At 39.7% G+C, this 19,747-nt stretch overlaps 1 protein-coding gene across 3 annotated transcripts in view; it reads left to right on the plus strand.

Annotated features, from left to right (window-relative positions):
- The window catches only part of wdr44 (WD repeat domain 44), an 80,690-nt gene that overhangs the window by 17,940 nt on the left and 43,003 nt on the right, over window positions 1-19,747 (plus strand). For 2 of the 3 annotated variants that reach the window (XM_072270385.1, XM_072270386.1), the window contains exons 3-5: window positions 6,433-6,498; window positions 11,071-11,752; window positions 19,062-19,192. In XM_072270385.1, the coding sequence (XP_072126486.1) occupies window positions 6,433-6,498; window positions 11,071-11,752; window positions 19,062-19,192 (879 nt within the window). The remainder of the gene's footprint in view (window positions 1-6,432; window positions 6,499-11,070; window positions 11,753-19,061; window positions 19,193-19,747) is intronic. The other variant, XM_072270387.1, reaches the window with a different exon arrangement.

Raw genomic sequence — 19,747 nt, forward strand, 5'->3', positions numbered from 1 at the left:
GTAGAAGGTTTTGAGTGCAAACACGAGGAAATCTGCAGATGCTGGAATTTCAAGCAACACACATAAAAAATGCTGGTGAACGTAGCAGCATCTGTAGGAAGAGGTACAGTCGACGCTTCGGGCCAAAATCCTTTGTCAGGACTAACTGAAAGAAGAGATAGTAAGAGATTTGAAAGTGAGAAGGGGAGGGGGGAGATCTGAAATGATAGGAGAAGACAGGAGGGGGAGGGATGGAGCCAAGAGCTGGAAAGTTGATTGGCAAAAGAGATATGAGAGGATCATGGGACGGGAGGCCTAGGGAGAAAGAAAGGGGGAGGGAGGAGCCCAGAGAATGGGCAAGGAGTATAGTGAGAGGGAGAAAAAGGAGAGGGGGAGAGAGAGAGAGAGAGAGAGAGTAAATAAATAAATAAATAAATAAATAACAGATGGGGTATGGAGGGGAGGTGGACCGTTAATGGAAGTTAGAGAAGTCAATGTTCATGCCATCAGGTTGGAGGCTACCCAGACGGAATATAAGGTATCGTTCCTCCAACCTGAGTGTGGCTTCATCATGACAGTAGAGGAGGACATGGATAGACATATCAGAATGGGAATGGGATGTGGAATTAAAATGTGTGGCCACTGGGAGATCCTGCTTTTGAGTGTATTCGTTGACATGCCAAATCTCTTCAAACTGCTAATGACATATAGCCACTGTCTTGCCTTCTTTATAACTACATCAGTATGCTGGGACCAGGATAGATCCTCAGAGATCTTGATGCCCAGGAACTTGAAGCTGCTCACTCTCTCCACTTCTGATCCTTCTGAGGATTGGTATGTGTTCCTTTGTCTTACCCTTCCAGAAGTCCACAATCAGCTCCTTCGTCTTACAGACGTTGAATGCCAGGTTGTTACTGCGGCACCACTCCACTAGTTGGCATATCTCACTCCTGTACGCCCTCTCATCATCACCTGAGATTCTACCAACAATGGTTGTATCATCAGCAAATTTATAGATGGTATTTGAGCTATGCCTAGCCACACAGTCATAAGTATACAGAGACTAGAGCAGTGGGCTAAGCACACACCCCTGAGGTGTGCCAGTGTTGATCATCAGCGATGTTATCACCAATGCGCACAGTTTGTGGTCTTCCGGTTAGGAAGTCGAGGATCCAATTGCAGAGGAAGGTACAGAGGCCTAGGTTCTGCAACTTCTCAGTCAGGATTGTGGGAATGATGGTATTAAATGCTGAGCTATAGTCGATGAACAGCATCCTCAAATAGGTGTTTGTGTTGTCCAAGTGGTTTAAAGCTGTGTGGAGAGCCATTGAGATTGTGTCTGTCATTGACCTATTGTGGCGATAGGCAAATTGCAATTGGTCCAGATCCTTGCTGAGGCAGGAGATCAGTCTAGCCATGACCAACCTCTCAAAGCATTTCATCACTGTAGATGTGAGTGCTACCGGGCGACAGTCATTAAGGTAGCCCACATTATTCTTCTTAGGCGCTAGTATAATTGTTGCCTTTTTGAAGCAAATGGGAACTTCTGCCCATATGGGAGAAGTCTTAAATGAATCTTTTGCATCAGTATTTACCAAGGAGAAGGTTGTGGAAGATAGGAAGTTCAGTAAGGAGCAGGTTAATATGCTGAATAATTTCAAGATGAAGGAGAGGTAATGTTGGGTCTCTTAAAGAACATTAAAGTGGATAATTCTCCAGGGTCTGATGGAATATGCAATAGATTATAAAGAAGGCAAGAGATGACATTGCTGGGGCCTTGACCAATGTTTTTGTATCCTCTCCAGTCGCAGGAGAGGTCGTGGAAGACTGGTGAGTAGCTGATGTTGTTCCATTATTCAAGAAGGGCAATGAGATAATCCTGGCCTCTGTAGACTGATGAATCTAACCTCAGTGATAGGGAAGTTACTGGAGAGTTTTCCTAGGGATAGGGTTTATGATTATTTGGAAAACCATGGCTTAATTAGGAACAGTCAGCATGGCTTTGTGCAGGGCAAGTCGTTTCTTACTAATTTACTTTTTGAGGTGGTAACAAATTCATGGCAGATGCAATTTAATGTGGATAAATGTGAAGTTATCCACTTTGGTGGCAAAAATAGGAAAACAGATTATTATCTGAATGGTGGCCGATTAGGAAAAGGGGAGGTGCAATGAGACCTGGGTGTCATTATACACCGGTCATTGAAAGTGGGCATGCAGGTACAGCAGGCGGTGAAAAAGGCGAATGGTATGCTGGCATTTATAGCGAGAGGATTCGAGTACAGGAGCAGGGAGGTACTACTGCAGTTGTACAAGGCCTTGGTGAGACCACACCTGGAGTATTGTGTGCAGTTTTGGTCCCCTAATCTGAGGAAAGACATCCTTGCAATAGAGGGAGTACAAAGAAGGTTCACCAGATTGATTCCTGGGATGGCAGGACTTTCATATGAAGAAAGACTGGATGAACTGGGCTTGTACTCGTTGGAATTTAGAAGATTGAGGGGGGATCTAATTGAAACGTATAAGATCCTAAAGGGATTGGACAGGCTAGATGCAGGAAGATTGTTCCCGATGTTGGGGAAGTCCAGAACGAGGGGCCACAGTTTGAGGATGGAGGGGAAGCCTTTTAGGACTGAGATTAGGAAAAACTTCTTCACACAGAGAGTGGTGAATCTGTGGAATTCTCTGCCACAGGAAACAGTTGAGGCCAGTTCATTGGCTATATTTAAGAGGGAGTTAGATATGGCCCTTGTGGCTACAGGGGTCAGGGGGTATGGAGGGAAGGCTGGGGTGGGGCTCTGAGTTGGATGATCAGCCATGATCGTAATAAATGGCAGTACAGGCTTGAAGGGCCGAATGGCCTACTCCTGCACCTATTTTCTATGTTTCTATGAAACTGATTGAAGGTGGAGCTGTGGCTTTTGTCTATTTTAGTAGTGTTTGACAAGGTCCCTCATGGGAGGCTCATCGAGAAGATTAAGTGAAATGGAATCCGCAATGATTTGGTTGTTTGGGTTCAGAATTAGTTTCTCTGTAAATGGCTACAAAGGTCGAAAAGGTGGTTAAAAAAGGCATATGGCATGCTTGTCTTTATCAATCAAGGAATTGAGCTCAAGAGTTAAGAAGTAGCTTTATAAAACTTTGGTTAGGCTGCATATGAAGTATTGCATTCAGTTCTGATCACTCGATTTGAAGAAGTAATGTCAAGGCTTTGGAGAGGGTATAGAAGAGGTTTACCAGGATGCTGCCTAGATTAGAGGACATATACTATAAGGAAAGGTGGACAACCTTGAGTTATTTTCTTTGTAGTGCTTGGGGAAAATCTGGCTGTTCACAGATTTATGAAAGATATAGATAGATTGCAGTATCTTTTTATCCCGGGTTAAAAAGCCTAATACCAGAGGGCATATATTTAAGGTGAGGGGGTTAAGTTTAACGGAGGTATGTCGGGCAAGATTTTTTTACAGAGCGGTGGGTGTCTAGAATTTGCTTCCTGGAGTGATGGTGGAGGCAAATATGATAGAGTTGTTCAAGAGGCTCTTAAGTCGGCACACGAATGTACAGGAAATGGGAAAATATGGACAGGAGGGATTAGTTTAGTTGGGCATTTGATTTACTAATTTAATTATTTCAGTATGATATTGTGGGCCAAATGGCATGTTCCTGTGCAAAACTGTTCTATCATGTTCTCCTGGTTTCCCAAAAGTGTTATTGTCCTCTTTAAATATTCAGTACTGACAAGTAGTTTGAGAACATTGCAAACTTGGAAGATAGCTGCACTGCCTCTCTCTTCATCCTACTAAATTAAGGAAATTGTCACTGCTCTATGTTGAGTAGTGACTCCAGCCTCCAGTCATTCCAAAACCCGAAGTTCAAGTTTGCACAAGTTGAGCCACTTCCTACAAATGTTTTTAACCAGGAAATGTGAAGTGTCCATGAATTCCCACATGGCATTGGAATTATCGGCATCTGGTCACAGCTGAGTTCCAGTTTGCTGCTTCAGTTGTGAAGTTGCCTTTGTTTTCCCTTTGCTTAAATTACATGAACCTCCTTCCTCTTTACTGAATTCATGCTCCCACTAGGCTTGCATGCTATTCCATTCAGCTGACGTTGGTTGTTGGCTGTCATCTAGTATTAATGTTACAGTAAAGTTGGATGAGGGATATATGTAATTCAATGCAAATATATCATTTTTCTACCATGTTGTTGCTTAATTTGGTATGCAAAAGCAGAATCACTGATTGCTTTACATTGAATTTCTGTATTTGTATAACATGAGTAACCCTCCCATGCATGTTTGAATGTCAATAATTAACAATAGTCAATTATTGACATTCAACCATATGTGAATTCCTATGAAGTATAAAAAATGTTTGTTTCCAATTTAGTCTATAGTTTATCTTTATTTATGTTAAATGATAATTCAATTTATATTTCCTTCTTTATTCTTGCCTTGGCTATATCTAAATCTCTGACTCATTCCTTTAGTGGCACTGACTTTGCATTCTTCTTGGTCCAATGTCTTAGAGTTATGTAGCACGGAAACAGGTCTTAAGCCTAATTTATCTTTCCCAACCAAAGAGCCTTGCAGAGCTAGTCACATTTGCCCGTGTTTGTTCCATATACCATTAAACCTTTACTATCCATTTAGCTGTCCAAGTATCTTTTAACATTTAATTGTATCTGCCTCTACATAACCACCATCCTCTGTGGAAAAACTTGCCCCTCAGCGTCTCCTATAAATCTTGCTCCCTCATCTTAAATGTATGCTGAGTATCCTCAGAAAAAGACTGTGATCATACACTTTTATGTATGTCTGTCATGAGTTTCTAAGTTTTGAAAAGGTACTCCACCTTCTTTACTCCAGAGACAGCAGTCCCAGCTACCTAATCTCTTCTTAGTACTCAGACCATCCTATCCCTGCAACCTCCTTATCAATCTTTTCTGTATTCTCTTACTTAATCGTATTTTGCCTGTAGCATGGCAACAAAAATTGCACACAATATTCCATGTGTTGTCTCAGCAACATTTTGTGTGGCTGTAACATGATGTCCTACCTCATGCAATCAGTGCATCTTTTTGATGAAGGCAAACTTGCCATATGCTGCTTTCGCCATCCTGTCTGCATGTGTTACCACTTTCAGAGAATTATACACTTGTTCACAAATGTCTCTCTGGTGGACAATACTCCACAGACCATGTGTGTGTCCTACCCTGGTTTTACTTCACTTGTTTGACTTCCATCTGCCAATCCTTTGCCCACTTTTCAAGTTTTCCACCATACCACCAATGTTGTTATAATTGACCCTGGGAAGAACCACACCACCAATGTTGTTATAATTGATCCTGGGAAGAACTTGTGCCTATCCTTGTCATTCAAGACTACTACTTCGGATTGACCTGAAATCCTGTCCTGACTTTGCTAATACCAGATTGGTTATTACGGTACACTGACATTTCGTCTTGATCCTCCAGACACTTGAACTAATTGTGAACACCTTCTACCCACATCCTAGTTCTCAGGTAGTCCTATTCAATGAGCAACACTGTGCTCGATGACCTTCATCTGGCTCTGGTTTAGCATGATTTCAGACACTCCAGAATTTTGTCATAATTCTTCTATAGCCTGCAAACTCCCCCTGAAGTAACCTTGTCCTTTAGTTATGATGTCTTCATATCTGTAGCTTTAATCACTTCACCAGAGATGGTTTGTGCAGCTCCTCGCAATGGAATCCCCTCCCAGGTTTAATCTGTTCTTTTACCTTTCCTCCCAAGACCTACCTAGCCTAATATCTGTTGAGTGGTACAGTGACAGCTTTCCTGTGAAACAATTTTATGTTTTACTGCATTAAATACAACTTGTTTACTAACTGGGCATAATATTCAGCAATGGTATCAAAGGTCATCAGTGGAGTTGGGATAGCCATGGCTGTATAGAATAGGTTAATCCTGTTAAAGATTCAGAATTCACTTCCACACCAGAAATGCTATTCAATATGCAGTATATTAATTCACATCTTGACTGTCATTTCCTCTTCATTTAGCTTATTTAATGCTCATGTTTTGGATTAGAAGGTTGGCTTTGATCAGTTATACCCTTTAAATCACTGAAGGGGCTGTTCAAAATGATTATGGTCCTGCCAGCACTTCCCTCCCCATCCACAATTTGAACTATGAAAGCTATATTATTAGAATTATTGCATTTGATTAATGTTGTTAGCCCTTTGTAAAGATATTATTTATGTGTTCTGATAGTGCAATGGCAGCCTTCTTCATTAATTTCAGATGAAACTCACTTCTAAATCAAATGTGGAAACATTAAGCTCTCCCTCATTTAATTTTCAAACATTTTAAAGTGTTATATAATGCATCAAAGGTATTGTTGCCTCATATCCATATTTTGGATAATTAGATTGTGGTGAATGATAGTATCACACCTTTATTCTTCCTTTTCAGGATAAAATAAACAATGAAGCACAAAAACATCAAGGTTTTTCATTTGAACAGGATTATAAAGATAAGGTTAGTTATTTTGCCTGTGCTTACACAGATATTTTCTTGTTTTCCATAACCAGCACATGAGGTGTTACAGTTTCAATGAAGCAGTTTCAGAATGTAAATGACCTCCTTGGTCACAATGGCTTTGATCTTGGGGCTACAGAATCATAACAGCACACATTAGTTTGATGCTCAGAGTCCAGAATCAAGATTCCACCTGCAAAAGGAGGAGACACTGAGAAAATAATTTGATCATGGCCTGCATATGCTACTTGTATCGCTGTATTTCATGCAACTGTGCCTTCAAAAAGACTTGAGATGCAAAATTAGTTAGATGCTTCATTCAGTTAATAAAACATTGACTTAGCAGTAGCTAAGGTGTTGGTGCATGGCCAAGTGGTTAAGGCATCGGTCTAGTGATCTGAAGGTCGCTAGTTCGAGCCTCAGCTGAGGCAGCGTGTAGTGTCCTTGAGCAAGGCACTTAACCACACGCTGGAAACCTTCCAAGGTGCAAATCCATGGTCTTACGAGACTAATGGATGCCTGTTAGCACGAGCCAAGAAAATAGACTTGACATTACAGAAGCAATTAATGATGAAAGTTGTTTCAGTTTTTCAGAATGTGACTATGCTTTCAAGAAATTGTATGAATATTTGCAAACCAAGAATATACAAAACACAGGTTTCCAAATGCAATTAATTGCTAGTCTAAATTGAACTCAACTGTGCACATGTACTCCACAGCTGAGTTGAATTATTCAGTACTAATCTCAAGGGTTTATTCTTGGCTTCTGTGCAGTTTCTTTGTTCAGAACAGCTCTGGAAATGATACAACTGGCCTTAACAGACCTTGCTTACAAAGGTTAATCAGTTCCTGTTATTGATTGTTGCTCAGTGTTCCCCGCTAGACTCATTGAGGTAAAAATAAAATGCTTCAAATCAAATGAATTGTGAACACTTGAGTCTGGATTTTCAATTCAGAATTTTCATTTGAATTTTGACCCTTATGTGCTATCTTGGTACCTAGGGCATTATTCCGAAACAATGGCTATATGAAATGAGTAACTTGAATAGCTACCCAAAATAACTATTGCAAATACAAAGAAAAGACAGTAACATTTAGATGTATTTACTAACTTACTCAAACTTGCACTTCAATCAGCATTTAAAACTATTTGCCCTTAGACCATCTTAGGCACAAGCAGATTTCTTTGGAAAGTTGCTTTCCCCATTTCTCCTCACTTGCTACCATCTAAACTTATCTAATTCTGAACATTGGGCAAGATGCAAGTGAGTACTGTAGATGTCATATATTTTGACATACATCAAATGTTATTTTGCCACAATTGATTCTATATTCTGAGGGAAGTGCATTGTACAGTAAATAATGTATGATACGTAAGAGTGCAGATAATGGAATCCCGAGCTACAGTCTGCTGGAGGAAGTCAGCAGATCGAGTAGCATCTGTCAGGAGGAAGAAGATGTCAGCATTTTAGGTCAAAACTCTATATCAGTCCCAGTACTTAACAAAGTGGGATTCAGAGATGTGCCACTTACTGTTTCCTTGTTGAGTAATCTCTTGTTCTCTGGGAAGTGACCATCACCACATGCAAGCAACACATCCAAGCTTATGGCAATGATTTATTATTAACCTGTGGAGGTGGTATCTAGTGGTAGTACTGAAAATGCCTTCCTTGCAGCTGTATTTACACCGCAACATTGTACAGCACAGTGGCGCAGCTGGCTTATCTTCTGCCTCGTGTATCTAGCAAGCTAAGTTCATTCCTGATCTCCAGTGCTTCCTGCGTGGAGTTGGTGTGTCTCCAGGGACACCTGAAGATATACGATTGGCAATTTAATTGGCCACTATAATCATTGGACTGCAGAGAGGGAGGAAGTGAGAATGTGGGAGGAAAAGAGGTTACAGGGCAAATGAGTTGGCATAGATTCAACAGCGAAGGTGTGGTCATGGTATATCCCCTGTCATGATATAATATATCTCCTATTATGTGGTAAAAGTAAGACTGGAGATAGTATTTTGCTACTTAGTTGCAGACTTAAGCCTGGTGCAATGTTTTTCTTGTTCTTGCTTTATCCAGAATCTTTTCTCTCCGAGTCAACCAGGGTAAAGGTTGATACTTTCCAAATAAAGCTGTTAATCCTTTGAATTTTAACCACTCATTGGAGTTCATGGGTTTGTATTTTTTAAAACTCAAAATTGGAAAGCTATGTGAGCTAGGTATAGTTTGGCAATTATAGCCATCATCTGTTCAGCAACATAAATCATCGTCTACTGCTGAAACACAAGTCATGCAAAAAAAAGCACCTGAAATTATTTACCATGTTTTTTTTTGTAATTTATTTTTTATTGAAGTTCATCATCAAACAAACATTTCCATAAGATAACAGCATCTGTTAATCATAAGTTGGAACAATTTGATTCATACTGGGAAAAATGGTTTAACTACGTAACACCTCATAGGCCTGATTTTATTCTCACAAGTCAATGAATATGTTGTAAAAAAAGATCACTCCCTACTTGTACATAGTTTTCTCCTTTTGCTTGTTCTTTCTTTCCTTTCTTTTCTATAAGTGTATACCTCAGATAAATATTATGTGGAGTTTTGTGGCAAATACGACTATGTGATATATATGTACAATATCTGAAATATTTACCATGTTTTTATGGACCAGCTGCCTTTAGTTTTGACTTGAGTGAGTATACTACAATCAAAAGGAAGTTGTACTTTATTTGCAAAGTGAACAAAAGGTGTAGGCCCTGTCTTAACTGATACCAGGGCTGGTTTTGCTGTGAAGTTTCACTTTTGGTCTCTGGTTATAAAGTTGAAAGAGTAATTTTTGGTATAAAACTGAAAGAATGCTTATGGAGGATCTCTCACTTCTCTTTTGTAGCAATTAAATGTATTTTCTCAGTGACTTGTAACTGAAATGAAGGCACAATTGGCAGAGTTACATTCCTTTGCAGGCTATTGGAAGTGTCCTTAAGTGCTCTTTACTGACAGGAAGTGTTCATTGGATGGATTGCAGAGATTCAGAAAGATTGCTTATCAGGGCAATTAGAGCATTTAAAAAATGCTCTTGCAAATTTTCATGTTTCATTGTTTTATGTCATTGAATCACAGTGCATTTAATTTGGCTTTTTTTTAACACTGCTCAACAGAAAAAGATTTCATCATGTCAAAGTGAAAACAGATTTCTCCAAAGTGATCTAAGTTAGTTACAAATATAAAACACAAAATAATTGATTGCACAAGTATTGACCCTTCATGTCAGTATTTAGTAGATGCACCTTTGGCAGAATTACAGCCTTGAGTCTGTGTGGATAGGTTTCTATCAGCTTTTCACACCCGGATACTACAATTTTTCCCCATTCTTCTTTACAAAACTGCTCAAGCTCTCTCAGCTTGCATGGGGATCGTGAGTCCAGCCACAGGTTCTCAGTTGGATTGAGGTGTGGATTCTAACTTGGCCACTCCAGGACATTAACTTTGCTGTTCTTAACCCAATCCTGTCCAGCTTGGCTTTATGCTTGAGGTCATTGTGTTGCTGAAAAACAAATCTTCTCCCAAGTTGCAGATCTGTTGCAGAATGCATCAGGTTTTCCTCCAGGGTTTCACTGTATTTTGCTGCATTCATTTTACCCTCTACCTTCACAAGCCTTCTGGGCCCTGTGGCAGTGAAGCATCCCCACAGCATGATGCAGCCACCACCATGCTTCACAGTGGGGATGGTGGATTTTTGATGAGGTGTGTTTGGCGTAAGCTATACACACCATTTAGTCTGATGGCAAAAGAGCTCAATTTTGGTTTCATCAGACCATAGAACCTTTTTCCAGCTGACTTCAGAGACTTCCACATGCCTTCTGGCAAACTCTAGCTGAGATTTCATGTGAGTTTTTTTAACAGTGGCTTCCTCTTTCCCATAGAGCTGCAACTGGTAAAGCACCTGGGCAACAGTTGTTTATGCAGTATCTCCCATCTCAGCAGCTGAACCTTGTAACTCCAACAGAGTTGTCAAAGGTCTCTTAGTGGCTTCCCTCAGTAGTCCCTTCTTGCACAGTCACTCAGTTTTTGAGGATGGCCTGCTCTTGGCAGATTTACAGCTGTGACATATTCTTTCCATTTCTTGATGGAATATTCAGTGACTTGTAAATTTTCTTGTATCCATTTCCTGACTTGTACTTTTCAATAACCTTTTCACGGAGTTGCTAGGAGTGTTCTTTTGTTTTCATGGTGTAGTTTTTGCCAGCATACCGACTCACCAACTGTTGGACCTTCCAGATGCAGGTGTATCTTTACAACAATCAATTTAAACCCCTTGACCGCACAAAACAGATCTCTATTTAACTAATTATGTGACCTCTGAAACCAATTGGCTGCAGCAGTGATGATTTGGTGTGTCATATTAAAAGCGGGTAAATACTTTTTATAAGCTGTGTGTGTGTGTGTATATTTTTAAAATATTATTTAATTGGATTGCAAAAGTTCTTTAAAAAAATCTAGTTCTCTAGAAACCTGTGTGATTTTTGTATGTTCCTCTGAGCTATGGTTACATCTGAGTTTTAATTCTTGGCAGGTTCTTAACCAGCCGGAGGGAGAGGACCAACAGAAGGATAGGTTGAAAGCTGAGTCCTCAGAAACTGGTGAAGATGAGTGCAGTTCAAAACCTGATGGGGTTACATTTACTGTTTCAGCTGAATCTGATCTGCTCAGCAACGTTACTGAACTTTTCAACATCGATCAGCCACTATGTGCAAAGCCAAAGAATTTGACAGAGCAGAGCAACTTGGATGTAAAAACTGAGCAGACAGAAGTTCTGCCAGATGCTCAGACAGCTCTGTCATCTTTAGAAACTTCCTCAGTGGTGTCATGTACTGATGCATATGCAGAATCAAAAGGTGTTAATGCTGTGTGTCCGGATAAATCCAATGTGGACTGCCTATGTAGTCCATCTTCAAAACAGCCATCAGAGGTCAAAAGAGACAAAGCAGATATTTTGGAACATGTTTCAGGAGATCACTTCGCATTGGAAGATGTGCTTGCAGTGGAACAGTTACAAGATTCAAAGCCACCAAGGCAGATAACTATGGAACCTGACATAGTAGCAAGCACCAAGAAACCTACACCAATACGGCCTCCACCACCAGGATCAAGTATTCCTCCACCACGGCCACCACCACCTGTACGACCTGCTCCCCCTCCTCGAAAGAAGAAAAGTGAAACTTCCTTGGATGTGCACAGTCCTTTGGGTCTTGAAGGTAAGTTGAGCAGCTGTACCCTTTGAAAGGAGAAATAATCCGATAGAACAAGACAAAAATTGTAGCTCTCCTCTGAAAAGGTGTTGTCAGAGGGTACTAACATAATGCAGGGTTGATATGTTTGTATGATTAAGTTTAAAATGTTCTGTCAATAATTTAATTGTTTTTGTATGGGTATTTGTAACCCATAGTGGTTACAACTAAATTTCTCTACTTAATTGTTTTACAGTTGGTTTTAATTGATGCTGTTTTATTTGTCTGGAGACAATTTTGGAATACTCTTAACTACTGTGCTGAGTAACTTTCAACAAAACAATTAGTATCTTGATAGCTCCATCCTGTTCATGAATCATGGTAGAAAAATCTAGTATTTTCTGGTAAAATCTGGTATTTATCATGTTTCCATTACTGATGAGACTACTATTGTGCACCATGATAATTAAGTGGTTTTCCATTTACTATTGTCTTCAGTTTTAATTGCTGTCAATACAAGTTATAAACAGCTCTCAACCAATAATTAATGCACTCCTTACACAATGGACCAGTCTTTTACCTATAATCTGTTCGAATATTCTCGCCCTGTCTATTTGGAGGAATTCATTATTTCTTGGAGATGGGACGTGCTGTTATCATTTCTACAGTGTCAGTTCTACCACTTTTGCCTTGTAGCCATCTCAAGGGTGAAGTGGAAGTTCTGAACCAACTTGAAACAACAAAGGATGCTTGACAGTTTTGGCAGGGCTTGAATACTATCACCTCTTATAAAGTTAAATCAAGTGATATGCAAGACAGCAGGGCTTCACTTCCAGATAAAGTCAATGCTTTCTATGCTCACTTTGACTCTCAATCCCCTGATGATCCTACCGATTGCAGTCTTTGAAGCTGACGAGCGAAGCTGTCTTCAGGAAGGCGAACCCACATTAATCATCCAGCCCAAGCGGGATACCTGGTCACATACTAAAGACCAGTGCTGATCAACTGGCTGGTGTGTTCACTGCGATCTTTAACCTCTCACTTCAGCAGTGAGTGGTACCCACCTGCTTCAAGCAGGTTTCAAATACACCAGTGACCAAGAAGAGCATAGTGACCTGTCTCAATAACTATCGCCCAGTAACACTTAAACCCACAATGAAGTGTTTTGAGTGGTTGGTGATGAAACATATCAACTCCTGCCTGAAAAACTACCTAGATCCGCTCCTATTTGCCTACCGGAGCAACACGTCCATGGCAGATGCCACCTCATTGGCTCTTCACTCAATCCTGGAACATCTGGACAGCAAAGATACATACATCTGGTTGCTCATTATTGACTACAGTTCAGCATTCAATACCATCATTCCCTGAAGACTAATCAATAAGGTTAAGACCTTGGCCTCAATACCTCCTTGTGCAATTGGGTCCTGGATTTCTTCAATAGCAGACTTCTGTCAGTTCAGATTGGCAACATCTCCTCCACGATCTCCATCAGCACAGGTGCACCACAAGCCTGTGTGCTTAGTCCTCTGCTCAACTCGCTTTACACTTATGACTCTGTGGCTAAGCATAGCTCCAATGCCATATTCAAGTTTGCTAATGACAGCACTATTGTAGGCCGAATCAAAGGTCGTGATGACTCAACTTATAGGAGGGAGAGTGAAAGTCGAGTGGTGTCATAACAACCTCCCACTCAATGTCAGCAAGACCAGGGAACTGATTATAGACTTCAGGAGAAGGAAACCAGAGGCCCATCAGCCAGTCCTCATCAGAGGATCAGAGGTGGAAAGGTTTAGTAACTTTAAATTTCTAGGTGTTACTATTTCAGATGACCTGTCCTGTCCTTCGTAAATGCAATTACGAAGAAAGCACGACAGTGTCTCTACTTCCTTCAGAATTTGTGGAGATTTGACATGGGATCTAAAACTTTGACAAACTTCTACAGGTGTCTGGTGAAAAGTATTGGTTGGTTGCATCACAGCCTGGTATGGAAACACTAATGCCTTTTAATGGAAAATCCTTCAAAAAGTCAGGAATATGGCCGTTCATAACCGGTAAAGACCTCACAACTGTTGAAATGCTGTCACAGGAAAGCAGTATCCATCATTAGGAACCCCCACTACCCAGGACTTGCTCTCTTCTCACTGCTGCCATCAGGAAGGTACAAGAGCCTCAGGACTCACACCGTCGTTGTCGTGGCTATCCCTCGAGGTCGAGGATGACAGTCTTCATTCTGAAGAAGTGGCCCACAGAGTGAAGACGCCTGTGCGGGTATTTGTTTAATGTGTATTTGATGTTGCACTCCAAGAAGCACATGATAGTTCACAAATCAACCAACTGATTCCAATGGCACGACGATTGGAGCTGATGGATTTGTTGCAGCCTTCTTCCGCCTTCACAGCTGTTGAGTTCGAAGTAACTTTGTCCACCTGTTCCACCGTTGAGGTCTTGGTTGGATTGTTCTTTGTCAGGGACCTCACCCTCGACCTTACCGCCATGGGTGACCCTACCAGGAGCATAGCTCCAGGCAGCATTGCTCTCGGCCACACAAGCTTCTCCACCACGACAAGGTGACAATCCACACCACCAGGTTCAGGAATAGATACTACCACGCAGTCATCAGGCTTTTGAACCGAAGGGTATAACTTCACTTGCCCCATCACTGAAATATTCTCACACCAATGGACTCACTTTAAATGACTCTTCCTCTCATGTTATTGATATTTATTGCTAATTATTGATATTATTGTTTCCTCTTTTAGCATTTGCACAGTTTGTTATTTTCTGCACTCTGGTTGAATGCCCTAATTGGATGGTCTTTCATTGATTCTGTTATGGTTACTATTCTGTAGATTTGAATCTCAGGGTTGTATAATGGTTACATATATGTAACTTGATAATGAAACATACTTTGAACTTTAATTCCCTTCTTGCTGACAACCTGATTTGCAAAATATTGGTTGTGTATGTAATGAGTAATTTCTTTGGTTCATTGTGCTGAAATAATTTTTGTGTAATCACTGTCCTAAGCATGCAATGCCAGGGTGAAATAATTTTATTTTTCCAGAACTCTTCACAAAACTAATTTAACATACGAGTTTAATTTCTGTTGCGTAGGAAGAAGCTTTGAATTCTTAAAGGTGAAGGATCTTGATATGCTTTGGGTACATTGGGTAGAGTTGATGATCATAGACTTGATTCCTCTGAGTTTGTATATGAATTTAAAGCTAACAGATTTCTACCATTTAAAAAAAAAACTGGTTTGTTTTCTGTAGAGGAACTGAAATACCAATCTGATGATTGAGTCTTGGATATTGTATTATGGTTAATATGGCCAGATGTTCATTCGTGCTGAGAACCTCACTCTCAGAGAAAGGTAGAATGATATTTGCACTGGTATCTGAGACTTGTGCCCCAGAACAAGTTGTATCCTTGGCCAGTACAGTTGTTATCTGGCATCCACCTAATAATGTGGATTGGTGTGCCCCTTGTTAGAAAGCAGGACTGATCCAGTTTGATAATTTGAGATCAGACTGATTAGATTAGCAATCATGAGCATAGTGATAGCATGATCAATGACATATTCTGGCATTTGCTCTTAGGGCAGGAAGCACCAATGCACAGGGTGCTTTAAATGTATTTGAGGCAGAAATCAAATAAACTTTGAATGTGGCTGGTTTTATCACCTAACTTTTTTGGAATGTAATTTGTGATGTTAAAAATTCGTTCCAACTTCAGGATGGCCAGAGAAAGTTACGAGAGAATGACTGGCTTGGTTTTTGTGACCTTGTGATGACACAGGAAAACTTAGTAACTATTGATGTACATTTCAAGATTCAAGATTCAAAGATTGAAAAAACTTTATTGTCATTCTAACCGTACATCAGCTCTGCAGGGCAGAATGAGACAGCGTTTCCCAGGAGCAGTGCAATCATAACATAACAAACACAACACTAAGTAATAAACATAACAATAAATAGTAAAACACAACAGCCACATGTCAGTTAATATCGAGTTATAAGTGTCCAGTGCAAGTTAAAAGTGTCCAAAGCAGAGTCAGGTAGAGCAGCTATTTAGCAGTCTGACTGCCTGTGGGAGGAAGCTGTTTAGTAGCCTTGCGGTTTTAGTTTTGATGCTCCTGTAATGTTTGCCTGATGGCAGAAGAACAAACAGTTCATGGAGAGGGTATGAGGGGTGGAGTACATATTGCACTCTCTCACAGACAGTACTTTAGTATTGATCAGATAATAGCCTGGGTTTTGTAAAGAAATATCTGCCACTGTTGTCTTTCATTATTGACAGCTTTGGCATTTCTGTACTTACGCATGCAAACATTATTTATTCTAGTCAGTGGATTTCCTCAGGGTGATTGGCTGTACTGTGAACCTACTTTAGTTTTAGAATAGTTGTCCTTTGGCCCCATCATTTGATGGTTGGTTTACATGAAGATGCTGAGCCAGGTGTTTAACACACAAGGAAATAATATGAGGGGGAAGGGCTGGAGATATTCAGCTGCTTTGGGATGTACTGTAGCTCCACCCAAGTTTTTAGCTAGATCTTTGCACATAGTGCACAAGAGCTTAAAGAGTACCATTTTCACTTGTATGTAAAGATTGTAAGTTTAAGCCTCACCGAAGAAATTTAAGTACAACGATCTAGCCAAAAACTCGGGTGGAGAGCTACTGTACATCCCAAATCAGCTGAACATCTCCAGCCCTTCCCCTCGTATTAATGGAGGACCTTTCCTTGTGTATTAATCACCTGGCTCAGCATCTTCATGTAGACCAACCATCAAGTGATTGGGCCAAAGAATTACTATTCCAAAACTAAAGTAGGTTCACAGTACAGCCAGTCACCCTGAGGATATCCACACACTACAACAAGTAACAAATAAGTTATTGTATATAACAATTTCACATTCACAATAACCCTTTGAAAGTCAAGTCTTAATTAATTGTAGGTCAGAAGTATTAAGAATTTGACATTTTTTCTGATGGATTCTGCAGTTTTCTGTGCTATACGTGGTTCCATCAGGCTTTATCCTGCCAAATGAGATGGCACAGTAGAGGTTAACGTAACACTATTACTGCGCCAGCGATCTGAGTGCAATTCCCGCTGTTGTCTGTAAGGAAATTGTACATTCTCTTTGACTGCATAGGTTTCTTCTGGGTGATCTGGTTTCCTCCGATATTCCAAAGATGTACACTTAGAGTTAGTAAATTATGGGCATGCTATGTTGGTATTGGAAGATTGGCAGCACTTACTGGTTGCCTAGCACGATCTTCACTGATTAGACACAAACGACACATTTCGCTATATGTTTCAAATTATATGTGACCAATAAAGCTAATCATCTCTTCTGTTTCCCATTGTTGTCATTTGTACTCACAGTTTTCGTACTGAGCACTGGGTATAATACTACAGTCTTTACAACCTTCTTGAAACTGACCAAACCAAATTTCTCTGAAATCCACGAGAACCAAAGAAATAAATTGCTATGTAAGCAAATGGGTATAAAGGTCACAAATATACTAAAGCTCAAATCACAAATTTAATCAGTTTCTGGATCAGTATTACTTCCATGTGGCAAACATTGGTTAATAAAAATTTTTTTTCTGGAGTGCAGATTAGATGGTGGTCAATTTTGCTTTTTAAAAGGAAGCAGGAAACTTTTTTACATGAAGTCTTGTAGGTTTAGGGGAACTTCCAGATTCAAATGTAGCAAATATAGTAAAACTATATAAAAAAATATAATATGGACAATCTTAGTATGTATTAATTAAAGGCTAATTAATGGAGGTCTGGTGTTGGGGTTCAGTGATTATTTTTCACAATATGACAAATTCAAAACAGGTTTTGGTCCCATAAAAACAAGCCAGACTTCCAATTGACACTGAGGCTATACATGAATGTAATTTTACTAGCTGGCTAATTCTCACCATTCATGGCAACAAACTAGTGTATATTGAATCTGGAATTGGATAACAGAATAATTTGTGTTTGTAGAATTGCAATAGAATCAACATACTATCCTAAAGTTCCTCATAAAATGCACAAGGATGTCTGTAAATATCATGTAGAATTGGCAGGAATATTTTAGAATAAATGTTGATTTAGAATCAGATTTATCACTGATACAACATGGAATTTGTTGTTTTGCAGCAGTACAATGCAAAGCCACAAAATCTATCAACTAAACAAGTAAATAATGTAAAAACAAAGGAATGTCAAGATGGTGTGCATGGACTGTACCAGAATGTGATGGAAGAGGGTAAGAAGCCATTGCAGAGTTATTGAATGTGCTTCTTCAGACTCCTTTGCCTCCCCTCCCAAAGGGTATGTCCTAATGATGAGGGCTGTTGATGATGGACGCTGACTTCTTGAGGTACCTCCTCTTGATCGCCCTTCATGGTTGAGAAGGTTTGTGCCTGTGATGGAGATGCCGAGTCTACAACCCTCTGTGTATGGAATCTATACCACACTGTGATGCAACCATTCAGAACGAATTACACCACACATTTATGGAAATTTGTAAGGCTTTGTTGACTCTAAATTCCTCAAATTTCCAATGAAGTTGAGCCATTGGCATGCCTGCTTTTATGATTGCATCAATCTGTTGGGCTCAGGATAGACCCTCTGAGATGTTGACTTCCAGCAACTTTGCCCTGCTGACCTCTGAATGAGGACTGGTATGTGTTGTCTCATCTTCCCCTTCCCAAAATCCACAGTCAGTTCTTTGGTCTCACTGATATTGTTGTGACACCACTCACCTATCTCACTACTGCAAGGCTCCTCATTGCCATCTGAAATTCTACCAACGACAGTGGTGTCGGTTGAGAATTAATATAATATACAAAGATGAGAACATACTGAGTTTTTACTTCATTCTCAACAGGATGACTCTGATTGTATTACTAATGTTGGTTTGTTGTGAATGTTCTGAACAAATGGATTTATAATGCGCACATTGCAAAATTGGAAGGTCACAACTGAACAGTGTCCGAAATTAAATCCAACATTGGACTAATTGAAGTTTCGATTTCACTCAAAGGCTTTTCATTTGAAATCTTTCTTTTAAAGAAGCTTCTTTTGCCATTTCGATTTCTAAACCTTTTTGGAAGTGCAACACCTGTTAGATTTGGATAGTTAGTGATTTCACCAGTCTTGCTAAGTAATTCAATATTTTTCTTCACACTGAACTATAGATGTAATTTATTCCATTGAAACTGAGGCATTGAGTTTGATTGCTGCACTAATATTTAAATGCTGATTCAATGATACAAGAAATTGGAATGCAAATGTCTAGTTGTTAAATGGTATAATTTTTTAAAAATAGGTCCTCCTGATTCAGAGACATCTGTTGGTCTCGTGAGTCCCAATACAGCTATAGAAAATCTAACCAAAGAACTACAACATTCTTTAGATCTTGCAAGCGCAACTAGTGGAGACAAAGTTGTTACTGCACAGGTAAGTAGAAAATTGTTCTGATTTATTGAAGCTGTTTGGTAAGTCAGAGCATGTTGAAGTAACCATTTTTCAGTTTATGCTTATGAGGCTTACCACTAATTAGTACGTGGGCTTAGACTTGTGAATGTGGAGCAGCTTGCATGCTGATGCCATTTGAAAGTACAAATGCACAGCTGGTTGATTTTACCTGCAATAGTGGTATTATTGGTGAATTTATGGAACGTATAAAGATTAGGACAGTAGGTTTTAACAAGATGAGTCTGATTATATTACTAATGTTGTTTATCAGGAATATTGTATATACTTGCATTTTTGATAACTAACTTGGACTGCCTTTGTCCACACTAATAATTGTAAATTTTAAACACGAGATTCTGTAGATGCTGGAAATCTTAAGTAACACACACAAAAAAAGTTATGAAAGATTGTTGAGCCAATAGTCGGCAATTTTTTTTCAAAGGAAAAGATATTTGTTTAATTTCTCTTTAATGTTTGTTAGGAAGGTTCTGTCTAGTCCCAGAAGAGATTCCAGACACACTCAAGAAACTTGCTGAG

Source organism: Mobula birostris, chromosome 10 (assembly GCF_030028105.1).
Source record: "Mobula birostris isolate sMobBir1 chromosome 10, sMobBir1.hap1, whole genome shotgun sequence".
NCBI lineage: Eukaryota > Metazoa > Chordata > Chondrichthyes > Myliobatiformes > Myliobatidae > Mobula > Mobula birostris.